The sequence below is a fragment of the Siphateles boraxobius genome, unplaced genomic scaffold (assembly GCF_051911475.1).
Source record: "Siphateles boraxobius isolate OS27281-9 unplaced genomic scaffold, OSU_SipBor_1 13, whole genome shotgun sequence".
Lineage (NCBI taxonomy): Eukaryota > Metazoa > Chordata > Actinopteri > Cypriniformes > Leuciscidae > Siphateles > Siphateles boraxobius.
The window spans coordinates 3,063,215-3,076,869 of record NW_027508733.1 but is presented as its reverse complement, the minus strand read 5'-3'; the positions used below and the strand labels follow the sequence as shown (position 1 = coordinate 3,076,869).

At 40.3% G+C, this 13,655-nt stretch overlaps 1 protein-coding gene across 1 annotated transcript; it reads left to right on the top strand.

Annotated features, from left to right (window-relative positions):
- Positions 1 to 665: 665 nt before the first annotated feature.
- Positions 666 to 12,523, top strand: LOC143735763 (uncharacterized). Its single transcript, XM_077226004.1, has 11 exons — positions 666 to 815; positions 1,258 to 1,569; positions 1,905 to 2,204; positions 8,933 to 9,238; positions 9,331 to 9,645; positions 9,847 to 10,155; positions 10,411 to 10,707; positions 10,994 to 11,293; positions 11,491 to 11,811; positions 12,052 to 12,195; positions 12,295 to 12,523. Exons 1-11 carry the CDS (start codon positions 758 to 760, stop codon positions 12,318 to 12,320), a joined length of 2,688 nt encoding a protein of 895 aa, XP_077082119.1. The 5' UTR covers positions 666 to 757; the 3' UTR covers positions 12,321 to 12,523.
- Positions 12,524 to 13,655: the final 1,132 nt, after the last annotated feature.

Sequence of the window (13,655 nt, the reverse complement as noted above, 5' to 3'; positions counted from 1 at the left end):
TATAGCAACATGACAATGGTGAAAGTCATTCACTAAATGTAGAGCGTAAGCAGCTCGTTTTGTGAGTCAAAGTGAAACTGCTGTGGTCTGGTCGGACTGCACATGCAAGTCTGGTAGGCATAGAGGCTGTTTTGTTTCAAGAACAGAATGGATAAATCATTCCCATAAATAATGCATTTCAGATGTATAAACATACATATCAATGAAAATCAAAATTTTTCCATAACAATAATGTTACTGCAAGGGCTGTAGAGGAAGCATCAGCATCAGAGTGAATGAAGGGAAATCAGACAGACTGGTAGTTTTGATGAATGCAAATCATACGCTCACATCTACATCTAATGTGGTTTGAACTGTTGGTGGACAAACAGCTTCAACATCAGTGTCTATTATTCGATGAATGAGGTCAGTGAGTCTGTTTCTTCATTATCTCATGCTTAAATTAACCAAATAATCTGACTTTCACTCCATACAAAACATTGTTACAGTAAAATAAATTGAATCCAATTAAGAAATCAAACAATATCATTATCATACATCATTGATGAATTTTGAAGATTGACATCTGATCATCAACACCAGTAGATACAGACATCTAATCTAATATTTCACTCTTTCATGACTTCCTGTTTTACAGGAAATGGTTTTGAGAATAAACTGTGACGAAGGTTCAGTCTTTATTGGGAGGATCACGAATACACACAGCATCAGTTCAGTCTTGTTTCAGATTAATCTGAGTGTTTGCATCAGTGAAACGATGAAGAAAATGTTTCTCAAATTAGTTTTGCTCTGTTTGTGTTTGTGGCGTTTGGTTGGTGAGTTTTAAATGTGTTTTTATGACTTCAGTTGTTTCAGTTCTGATTCCATGTGATAAATTACTGGTTAAATTAGTTAGAGAGGATCAACATTCACTGTTATTCTCATATAGAAATAATTCAACTGTGATTTTACTGTCAGATCAAGTTTGAATTCAGCTCTAAACTCAGTTATTATGGATTGATTAAAATAATATAAATATCAAGCTCAGATAATCAACAGCATTCGTTTTAGTGTGCGTTAAACATTAAAGTAAAAGTGTATTTTTTTAGTTATTGTTCCATATATAAATCTTTTTCTCTTTTCATTCATCATCTTTTGTCTTTGTACTGCTGCAGAATATTATTAATTTCACTTTCAAATGATTAAAAGTATTTTAGTGAAGCTTCATCAAACCAACATCAAGTGATTTTATAATCTGTGAAAAACTCTGTACTTCAGGGGTGTTTGCTGAGTTTGTGTCAGTGATGGAGGGATATTCAGTCTCTCTAAACTCTGATCTTACTGAAATGAAGGATGATGATTTGATTCAGTGGAGGTTTGGAGATGAAAACACTTTAATAGCTGAAATCAATAAACGGTTCGACAGATTCACTGTATATGATGATGTTCTTGATGGGAGATTCAGAGACAGACTGAAACTGGACAATCAAACTGGATCTCTGACCATCACAAACACCACAACTGAACATGATGGACGTTATTATCAACAGATCAACCATCTGAGAAAGAGTTTCTTTCTCATTGTCTCTGGTGAGTTAAATATTTGTTTCACTTGTTTTATGTTTTAACCAGGACAAATATACAATTAATAATTCAAAATCCATTTTGCTTTTGGTGTTTAATGATGATATTCATTTCAAATTAAAATTTCAAAGTATTTACTTTTATAAATCATTAACTGGTTGTGTTAATCTGTGACGAACCCTGTTTCTGTTTGTTCTCTCTCTGTGTGTGTGTGTGTGTGTGTGTGTGTGTGTGTGTGTGTGTGTGTGTGTGTGTGTGTGTGTGTGTGTGTCTGTGTCTGTGTGTGTGTGTGTGTGTGTGTGTGTGTGTGTGTGTGTGTGTGTGTGTGTTTGGTGATTCAGTCCTTGAGTTAGTGATTGAGGGAGATTCAGTCACTCTAAACTCTGATCTTACTGAAATGAAGGATGATGATGTGATTCAGTGGAGGTTTGGAGATGAAAACACATTAATAGCTGAAATCAATAAACAGGCCGACAGAATCACTGTATATGATGATGTTCTTGATGGGAGATTCAGAGACAGACTGAAGCTGGACAAACAAACTGGATCTCTGACCATCACAAACACCACAACTGAACATGCTGGAAATTATATACTACTGATCAACCATGAGAGAAAGAGATTCATTCTCGCTGTCATTGGTGAGTTCAAAAACGTTCCATTGAAAAAATATAAATGAATTCACACACAATTTTTTATTTTTTATTTTATATTGTTTATTTTTAATGTAAATTTTAAATTATTCAATTTATTAAACTATTATAAAGTTATTTAACAGTATTAATCTTTGCAAACCCTGTTTCTGTAAGACTTTATCAGGCAATATGTCCTCCAACCACTAGGGGTCACACTCCTGCCATGACCATTGGTATTGCTCCCAGTCACTAGGGGGAGTAGCAGGTCTTTTGCCTGCAATCCTCCTCACAGTTGCCATAGGGAAATCACTGGCAAGAACTCTCAGTTGTACTTAGCAATCATTGTTGATGATACTCACCAGTGTAGGAGTTTGCCTTTTGTCATTGTTTTTTGTTCAGTCTTTAGCCTACCTACCTGTGTATCCCGTGAGTTTATTGTCTGCCATTGTGCTTGTCTTTTTGTTTTTCCTTTTTGTGACCATTGAAAGCTTGCTTCTAGTTATTTGTTTGTACTTTGTTTTTTGATTATTCTAAAAGTAAAAGCTATTTGGAATATATGCTGCTTGTCTCCTTGAGATCTTTGTTACTCCTCTGCACTTGGGTCTCAAAATCCTCAAAGTTAGCCAAGAAATGGACCCAGCAGAGAGTCAAGGTCCTTCATCAAATGTGGAGAAAATATTATCCGAGCTCACCAATCAAGCTACCGCAACTCAACATCATGAATGGATGCTCACAGAGATTCTTCAGCGTTTTTCTAGCTTTGCCTCAAAATCCTCCGTCCCAGGAGGTTCCTGAGTTACCCACGCCACCTCCGGTACCTCCCATCTTTCTCCAACCTCAACCAATTCCGGCATTTCCTCTTCTCGAGCCCAGGCTTCCACCTCCTGAGAGATACGATGGAAATACCAGGGGCTGTCAAGGCTTTATCACTCAATGCTCTTTAGCCTTCCAACTTCAACCCAGTAGTTTTCCTACAGACAGCAGTCGAGTGGCTTATATCATCACCTTACTGACTGGAAGAGCTTTGGAATGGGCTACGGCTCTCTTGGAACATTGTTCACCATTCACTTCTAACTCTGAGCAATTCCTAGCAGAGATGAGGAGGGTATTCCATCATCCAGGAGGAGGAGTCAGAAATGACCAACGATTACTTCAACTCACTCAAGGAACGCGCAGTGCAGCAGAAATGGCTATTGAGTTCCGTACCCTGGCAGTGGAGAGTGGCTGGAATGAACATGCTCTTCAAGCAGCGTTTCATCAGGCTCTAGCACCTGAGCTAAAAGATGAATTGGCCTTCCGAGATCCTGCGCCTAACTTCGATTCTCTTATTGATGTCGCCATCTGAGTGGATAATCGAATTAGGGATAGGAGGTCTGAAAAATAACAAGACCGAGTCACAGCCCAAAGCAACGTCAGTCCAGTTCAACCTGCTTTCCAAACTCTTCAGCTTGGGAAGAATTGCTTATCGTAATCTGAACGGGACGGATGTATGTGGGAGCGGCGCTGTCTATACTGTGGAGAACTGGGGCATTTTCTAACTCATTGCCCTGAAATTGTGGGAAAAGAGATTTCTCATCCAGAGAGAGGGGGGCTGAGACGAGAGAAATAATTGACCCCCGATCTTCAGCTGAATTTTCTTCGGTGATGCATTTCTCCTGGGGCAATGGTTGACTCAAGGGTTCTGCATTTGTTGACTCGGGCGCTGCTGAAAATTTCATGGACAGAACTCTGGCTAAGAGCTGGAAGATACAATTCATAACTCTCCAAGATAAACTCACAATAACATCCTTAGACAACAGACCTCTGAGGTTCGGCCAGGTAACCCAAAGTACCATTCCCATTTCAGTTGAAATAGACTCTCATCAAGAATCACTGTCTTTTTTATTATTGACACACCTGAATTCCCAGTTATCCTTGGATACCCTTGGCTAGTTTCTCATAATCCTCAGATTGACTGGGCCAACTAGCAGTTTCACCAGATGGGGATGTGCATGTCCAACGGCTGGAATTCTTTCATCTCCTGATTATTTTTTGAGTCCTAAACGACAATTCTGGATCCAGCATGAGTCAAACACGCCAATAACCAAGGTAATAGTCGTTCTTCAAGTTAAACTTACACCCCCTGCTCTGGTTGTTCCTTCTCCTGTCCTATCTCGAGTTGCCCAGGTATATGTCGATCTCCAGGATGTGTTTAGTAAGTCCCAAGCCGATACTCTTCCTCCTCATCGACCCTATGATTGCGCCATTGAATTGTTGCCAGGATCTTGCCCTCCAAGAGTTAGACTTTTCTTGTTGTCAGCTCCAGTAAGTCGGCAATTGATGAGTACATTCAGAAGGCACTAGAGAATGGATTTATTCGGCGTCCCACATCTCCGGCAGGGGCTGGCTTCTTTTTTGTGGTTAAGAAGGATGGAGGTCTTCGCCCATGCATTGGCTATCGTGGCCTAAACAACATCACAGTAAATAACCGATATCCACTGCCACTTATGGCCACAGCCTTCAAACTCCTCCAGGGCGCTACTATCTTCACTAAGTTGGACCTCCGGAACGCGTACCATCTGGTGAGAATTCGGGAGGGGGATGAATGGAAGACGGCTTTCAACACCCCTACTGGGCATTACAAGTATCAGGTGATGTCCTTCAGGCTAGCAAATGCCACAGCTGTCTTTCAAGCCCTTATCAATGATGTCCTGAGAGAGATGTTGAACCAATATGAGTTTGTATATCTCGATGATATTTTAATATTTTCCCAGAGTTATGAAGACCACGTTCAACATGTCCGGCAGGTTCTGTCTCGTCTGCTCTTGAACAACCTCTTCGTCAAGCTAGAGAAAAGTGAGTTCCATGTCACTTAAGTCTCTTCCTTTGGTTTCATCCTTTCATGCGACAGTGTACAGATGGATCCCAGTAAGGTTTGTGCGGTCCTGGAGTGGCCATTCATATAAACAAGTCCAACACTTCCTGGGTTTCGCTAACTTTTATAGGAGATTTATTGGAGACTTCAGTTCCATTGCGGAACCTCTCAAAGCTCTCACCAGGAGGCTTGGCAAACCCTTCTAGTGGACCAAGAACGCTATTCAGGCGTTCGAATGACTCAAACAGCTATTTACTTCAACTCCCATATTGACTCGAGGTGGACGCATCCAACGTGGGTGTGGGAGCTGTACTGTCCCAGAGAGCGACTAGGGACAATAAACTCCATCCTTGTGCCTTCTTTTCACGTCGGCTGACAGCAGCAGAGAAGAACTATGATACTGGGAATCGGGAGTTAGTGGCGGTTAAGCTGGCTTTGGAGGAATGGAAGTACTGGTTGGAGAATATAAAGAATATAAAGCCTGATGCTCTGTCAAGGCAGTTCGAGTCACAGGAAGAGGACAGGTCGGAACCCATCATACCAAGGTCCAGAGTGCTGGCAGGCATCCAGTGGGACTTGGAGATGGCAGTACGGAAGGCTCAACATCGCCAACCTGACCCAGGTTAGCCCATCGGGTCTCCTCTTTGTGCCAAACATTGTCAGGTCAAAAGTACTGTAGTGCGGTCATGCCGCACCTTCACCTGGACATCCGGGAGTCCTTAGAACCCGTAGGCGGATCCAATCTAAGTTCTGGTGGCCCATCATGGGAACTGATGTCCAGAGATTTGTTGCCGCATGTTCCACTTGCCGGGCGTGACACGCCCAAAATAAGGAACCTACATTTACATTTATTTACATTTACATTTACATTTATTCATTTAGCTGACGCTTTTATCCAAAGCGACTTACAATTGCTATATATGTCAGAGGTCGCACCTCTGGTGCAACCTAGGTCAGAGGTCGCAACCTAGAGCCCTCCCTTAAAGGGATATTTCAGGATTTAGCATTAAGCTCTGTATCAGTAGAAAGCCAGTAGTATTTTTAAATTACCCCCCCCCCCCCCCCCCCCATTTCCCCCTGATATGAGAGATTTATGTATTTTTAACCTGGGAAAAATCCTCCGATGACGCAAAAATGCTTCATGTTTTCGCCACGCCCATATGGGGCGGGATCTCACGCACAGGAAGTAAAGATAGTGTCAGCCATCTTTCTGTAGAAGCTAAGCTAACAGGCTCTTGCTCTGTGTAGAAAGTATAGTAGTCTAATCACGATGGCGGAAGGTAGTTTTGAAGTTGAAATGGCAGAATGGGGTTTACGAATATCTGTTGCGTGAATCTGATGCTCGCGCCTACCTGTACGAGCCGCAATACAGCGATAAACAGTTGCGGGAGATGGAGGAACAAGAGGCGGCCGGAGCAGCTGCTGCAGCAGGGGAGCAAGACCTGACTCGAGCTGGTGCGGACTGGTGGTCTCAGTGCTCTCGCTGCGCGCCTATGGAAACAGATAGAGAGTCCTGCTGTCGCGAATTTCAGCGATGCCATTTTCTTCTGGACGAGATAAATTGGAAATGTCAGCAAAAGCCCGCAGGGACAAACGGACGGCTTAGTGTAAAGTGAGTATTTGGTTTGTTTTCTTTTTTTTACTAAGACGTGATGAACAGGGTTTGGACACTCGGCATTATCACAATGTTCTTCACGCGTAGTCAACTGAGCTATTGTTGTTATATTACATCTATGCTAGCATACTGTATGTGCAAATAGTTTGCATTCCTAACGTTGTGCTTAACGTTACTGTTTTGTAGACAATATCGCCGACGCCTAACAGCCTACCGTTACTTTATGGAATGGGTCCTGCGAGGCGAGAGACATAGTAAAGGCTATCGTCTCGTTTTGCCCACCTGTGTTGTCCAGGATATCAGATGGAGATATCCAGCTCCATTTTTCGGATACTGCCGCCTGTAACCGGTAGGCGTGGTTTGGGAGTGGCCTGGCTTCGTAAGGGCAGCAAAGCAAGTGCATTCTGGGAGGTGTTGTCTTTCAGCCAAATGAGTAAAAAATACATTTTCTGCCTTTTCTCAGTCTAGAATGCTTCAATTTCAAAAATAATTTCACATTTCTACTATATAAATGACCAGTATTAAATACACATTCATCTTCCCAGAGCTGAAGTATCCCTTTAAGGTATACTACATCCCCTACCTATCCCGAGACGACCCTGGTACCACATATCCATGGATTTTGTTAATGGCCTACCCAATTCTCAAGGTAACACAGAAAATTTGTCGACTACTACGAGAATCACTAAGGCATGTCATTCTCATTTCCACCTCTAAAATTCTTACAGCAGGCCAGACGGCAGAACTTCTCATGCAATATGTCTTTAGAATTCATGGTTTTCCTCAGGATATGTTGTCTGATCAGGGTTCCCAGTTTACCTCAAGATTCTGAAAGTCTAATCGGTTCCACCATCAGCTTTTCCTCAGGGTTCCATCCCCAATCCAATGGCCAGACACAGAGAGTAAACCAGGAGATTGAGAAGACCCTCAGGTGTCTTGTCTCGAACAACCCCAGTACATAGAGTTCCCAGCTGGTCTGGGCAGAATTTGCCCATAACACTCTCCATCACTAATCATTGGATATTTTTCCATTTGAATGCCAGTTTGGATTCCCCCCCTCTTTGTTTTCTGAACAGGATATCCAAGCACAGGTTCCAGCAGCGGCCCAGTTAGTCCGGAGGTGCCGGGGGATCTCGCGGAGAGCTCGGGCAGCCCTGTTAAATTCGTCCCGGGAACAAAAGAAACAGCCCAATTGACGTTGGCGGATAGATCTGTCATTCCATCCTGGACAGAGAGTGTGTCTTTCAACTAAGAATCTTCCATTGCGCCTCAAGTCACAGAAACTAGGTCCAAGAAACATTGGACCTTTCAAGATTCTCAAGAAAATAAACCCATTCTCTAACCGACTCCTATTGCTCAGGTCCATGCGCATACACCCCACATTCCATGTCTCATGCCTCAAACCTGTCCTCTACTCTCCTTTGCCTCCTGTAAGTAGACTACCTCCAGTTCCTCGAATGGTGGAGGGGCAACTGGTTTACTCCGTGCAGAGATTATTGACCATGCACAAAGTATGGGGAGGGGTCCAATATTTGGTTGACTGGCAAGGTTATGGTCCAGAAGAGTGCTCGTGGGTACCAGCTAGAGACATACTGGACCCAGATCTCATCAGGGATTTCCACAGACAACAGTCTGACGGCACTAAAAGGAATGTCAGGAGCCGTTCATCAAGAGAGGGCTCCTGTAAGACTTTATCAGGCAATATGTCCTCCAACCACTAGGGGTCACACTCCTGCCATAAACAGCGGAATTGCTCCCAGTCACTAGGGGGCGCAGGAGGTTTTGCCTGCAATCCTCTTCCCAGTTGCCAGGGGGTAACTATTGGCAAGAACTCTCAGTTGTACTTAGCAATCATTGTTGATGATACTCACCTGTGTAGGGCCCTATTTAAGTTTGCCTTGTGTCATTGTTTTTTGTTCAGCCTTGTGCCTACCTACATGTGTATCCTGTGAGTTTATTGTGAGGCATTGTGCTTGTTTTGTTTTCCTTTTTGTGACCATTGGAAGTTTTACTTCTAATTTATTTGTTTGTACTTTGTTTTTGATCATTCTAAAAGTAAAAGCTATTTGGCGTTTATGCTGCTTGTCTCCTTGAGATCTTTGTTACTCTGCACTTGGGTCTTAAAATCCTCAGTTAGCTCACGCAGGAAGAACACCAGCTCTGTGAGGAGACCAGGGTTCTAATCCCGCTGAACATTCCAGGTCTTAGTCAATAGTCCCTGCTTCAATACTATTACAGTTTCTGTTTGTTCTCTGTGTTTGACAGATGAAGTTAAGTCAGTGTCAGTGATGAAGGGAAATTCAGTCACTCTAAACTCTGATCTTACTGAAATGAAGGATTATGATCGGATTCAGTGGAGGTTTGAAAACACATTAATAGCTGAAATCAATGTAATGGCCGACATCTTCACTGTATATGATGATGATGTTCTTGATGGGAGATTCAGAGACAGACTGAAGCTGGACAATCAAACTGGATCTCTGACCATCACAAACACCACAACTGAACATGCTAGAAATTATAGACTACAGATCAACAGTGTTTTCAAGCCTTTTATTCTCTTTGTCTATGGTGAGTTAAATACCATGATATTCATTTCAAATTTAAATTTCAATCTATTTACTTTTATAAATCTGTGTGTGTGTGTGTGTGTGTGTGTGTAGTCCTGGAGTCAGTGGAGGAGGGAGATTCAGTCTCTCTTAACTCTGATCTTACTGAAATGAAGGATGATGATGTGATTCAGTGGAGGTTTAGAGATAAATACACATTAATAGCTGAAATCAATGTAACGGCCGACAGAATCACTGTATATGATGATGTTCTTGATGGGAGATTCAGAGACAGACTGAAGCTGGACAATCAAACTGGATCTCTGACCATCACAAACACCACAACTGAACATGCTGGAGATTATCAACTACAGATCAACAGTGAGATCAAAATAAACAGATTCAAGAGATTCATTCTCGCTGTCATTGGTGAGTTCAAAAACATTTACACCTGTTTTTTAATGAGAAAATTTAAATTAATTCATACACGATGTTGTTTTTGTTATTTTATATATTGTTTATTTTTAATGTAAATTTCAAACTATTAAATTTAGTAAACCATTATAAAGTTATTTAACAGTATTAATTTTTGCAAACCCTGTTTCTGTTTGTTCTCTGTGTATTTGACAGATAAAGTGAAGTCAGTGTCAGTGTGGGACGGAGATTCAGTCTCTCTAAACTCTGATCTTACTGAAATGAAGGATGATGATGTGATTCAGTGGAGGTTTGGAGATGAAAACACATTAATAGCTGAAATCAATAAACGGTTCGACAGATTCACTGTATATGATGATGTTCTTGATGGGAGATTCAGAGACAGACTGAAACTGGACAATCAAACTGGATCTCTGACCATCACAAACACCACAACTGAACATGCTGGAGTTTATCAACTACAGATCAACAGTGTTTTCAAGCCTTTTACTCTCTTTGTCTATGGTGAGTTAAATCCCCCCCCCCCCCCCCCTTTTTTATGTTTTAATCAGGACAAATATACAATTAATAATTCAAACCTCAATTTGTTTTTGGTATTTAATGATGATATTAATTTTAAATTTCAAACTATTTACTTTTATAAATCATTAACTGATCGTCTTAATCTGTGACAAACCGTGTGTGTGTGTGTGTGTGTGTGTGTGTGTGTGTGTGTGTGTGTGTGTGTGTGTGTGTGTGTGTGTGTGTGTGTGTGTGTAGTCCTGGTGCCAGTGATGGAGGGAGATTCAGTCACTCTAAACTCTGACACTGAAATAAAGGATGATGATGTGATTCAGTGGAGGTTTGGAGATAAAAACACATTAATAGCTGAAATCAATAAACAGTTCGACAGAATCACTGTATATGATGATGTTCTTGATGGGAGATTCAGAGACAGACTGAAGCTGGACAATCAAACTGGATCTCTGACCATCACAAACACCACAACTGAACATGAAGGAGATTATCAACTAAAGATCAACAGTGTTTTCAAGCATTTTACTCTCTTTGTCTATGGTGAGTTAAATACTTTTTTCCCCGTTTTATGTTTTAATCAGGATAAATATATACAATAAATAATTCAAACCTCATTTTGCTTTTGGTATTTAAAGATGATATTCATTTTTAAATTTAAAACTATTTACTTTTATAAATCAATAACTGATCGTCTTAATCTGTGACAAACCCTGTGTGTGTGTGTGTGTGTGTGTGTGTGTGTGTGTGTGTGTGTGTGTGTGTGTGTGTGTGTGTGTGTGTGTGTGTGTGTGTGTGTGTGTGTGTGTGTGTGTGTGTGTGTGTGTAGTCCTGGAGTCAGTTATAGAGGGAGATTCAGTCTCTCTAAACTCTGATCTTACTGAAATGAAGGATGATGATGTGATTCAGTGGAGGTTTGGAGATGAAAACACATTAATAGCTGAAATCAATGTAACGGCCGACAGAATCACTGTATATTATGATGTTCTTGATGGGAAATTCAGAGACAGACTGAAGCTGGACAATCAAACTGGATCTCTGACCATCACAAACACCACAACTGAACATACTGGAGTTTATGTACTACAGATCAACAGTGAGATCAAGATTTTCATTCTGGCTGTCATTGGTGAGTTCAAAAAAGTTTACGCCTGTTTTTTAATGAAAACATTTAAATGAATTCATACACAATTTTTTTTATTTTTTTATTTTATATTGTTTATTTTTAACGTAAAATGTAAACTATTCAATTGAGTAAACCATTATAAAGTTATTTAATAATCTCTGACAAACCCTGTTTCTGTTTGTTCTCTGTGTGTTTGACAGATGAAGTGAAGTCAGTGTCAGTGATGGTGGGAGATTCAGTCTCTCTAAACTCTGATCTTACTGAAATGAAGGATGATGATGAGATTCAGTGGAGGTTTGGACATGAAAACACATTAATAGCTGAAATCAATAAACGGTTCAACAGAATCACTGTATATGATGATGTTCTTGATGGGAGATTCAGAGACAAACTGAAGCTGGACAATCAAACTGGATCTCTGACCATCACAAACACCACAACTGAACATGATGGAGAATATCTAATACTGAAGTTTTTAGGAAGAAGATTCTCATCAAAATCATTCAGAGTTTCTGTCTATCGTGAGTAGAGATCATTTGTCTTCTCCTTCAAATATTCTTATTTACTATTTACATATTGAATTGTTGAATCGTTTATAGTTTGAGATGACAGACTGTATAAAAACTAACTTGGAACTGAATATAAGATTGTTGATTAGATTTGATCATATTTTTGTTTATTCAGAAATATTAGTTGATGTCAGCACTGATATTAGTGTTTATTGACTGATCTGATCTCAGTTTGATGTGTTTATTCCTCAGACTCTGTCCACTGTTGTGGTCCTACTGAAGCTGAGATCCGATTGGTCCTCTCTGCTCTGGTGGGCGTGGCTACTGTCATCATTCTGGTTTATGACATCAGATCCAGAAGAGCTGAACGAGATCAAGCACATATTCACATATCAGGTACATGATTGATGACGTCATTTCTCACAAACTGATTTTGCACGTATAAGTATCTGTGAGATTTATTAATTTATGGCTTTTTATGTTTACCTTTTTCAGGAAGTATCGAAATCGCTGAACTTTAAGGTTCTTTGTTTTCATAATAAATACTGATGATTATTTGAGTTTGTGCTCTCTTTCAGTGTCAAATTTTAACAATGTCACTTTGTTTATATTTCTCTCAGATACAAAAAAATGAATAGAGACCCACAGTTCTCACTTTACTACTTCTGTATATTTCCTGTACGTATTTGCTTGCCTTTATTAATAAAGTTTCTCACTCTGAGGTTCAAGAGTCTCTCCATGATTTATTCAGAGGAATAGAAACGTTTTGTATATTTAAATATTTCAGCAGTGTACCATATACAGCTTTATTTGTACTTTGTATATATGACGTCCTGCCTTCCCCCTCAAACCTTAACAAATAGTACGGAGAAACCCGACGTGCCCCCTCTGTCCATCCACCGCACACCTAAAACACATTCTGGTTTCTGTAAGACAAGCTTGTCACAAGGCCGCTATTCCTGGCGGCACAACCGTGTCCTGAAGTGCAGACGGATAAAGATCAATGCACTGGCTCCTCCATCATTACATCCTTCATACGCAAGAGAGTTCATCCGAGAAGGTGCAAAGACAGCCAAGGTCCATACAACATCAGACAGAAGGATAGTTTTGATGTTTTTTTGTGACTGGGTATGTTTAGGCATAAAGTAATAATGAAAACACAATCTAACATATGGATCATACATTGAATATCTCTGTTACTTTGTGGAGAAGAGAAGATGAGAATCCTTAACTGAACAGAGCTGCTCACACTTACATGTTCTGTTAAACTAAAAAAAGAAAAGAGACATGATTGGTAGGAAACGGTTACAATTTTTTAAAGTTATAATTTATAGACATTTTAAGAATGAAATCATCAGTTGAGAGTGGGTTGTAGAAGTTTTGAAGTTAGCTAAATAACACATTGCAACTATAGCTCGCTTGTATGTTGGCAAACTACAGTGAAGTTAAAGAAATATTTTAAGCTGGACTGTTTTTATAAACAAAGCGCTGCATTGTGTTCAGAGGTTACCAGTGAAACAGCTTTATTTCTGCTGTTCCATAAGCGCCATCTACTGTCAGAGAGTCCATTACATTTCCATTCGGCCCGTCGCTGTTTTTCTGCAGACCAATGTGAAAAATGTCATGTTCTCTTCTGTTTAGAACTTAACCAGTGCAACATTTAGTTAAAACTGTAAGCAGAGATGGACACAAATACATCAAAAAGTATTTAATTACATATCACAAATACTTACTCATCAAATGTATTTATATTAGTGCTGGGCCGTTATCCCTGCGTTAACTTGCTGCGTTAACGTGAGACTCTTATCGGGCGATAAAAAAAAATATCGCCGTTAATCTATTCTCAAAGTTGGGTT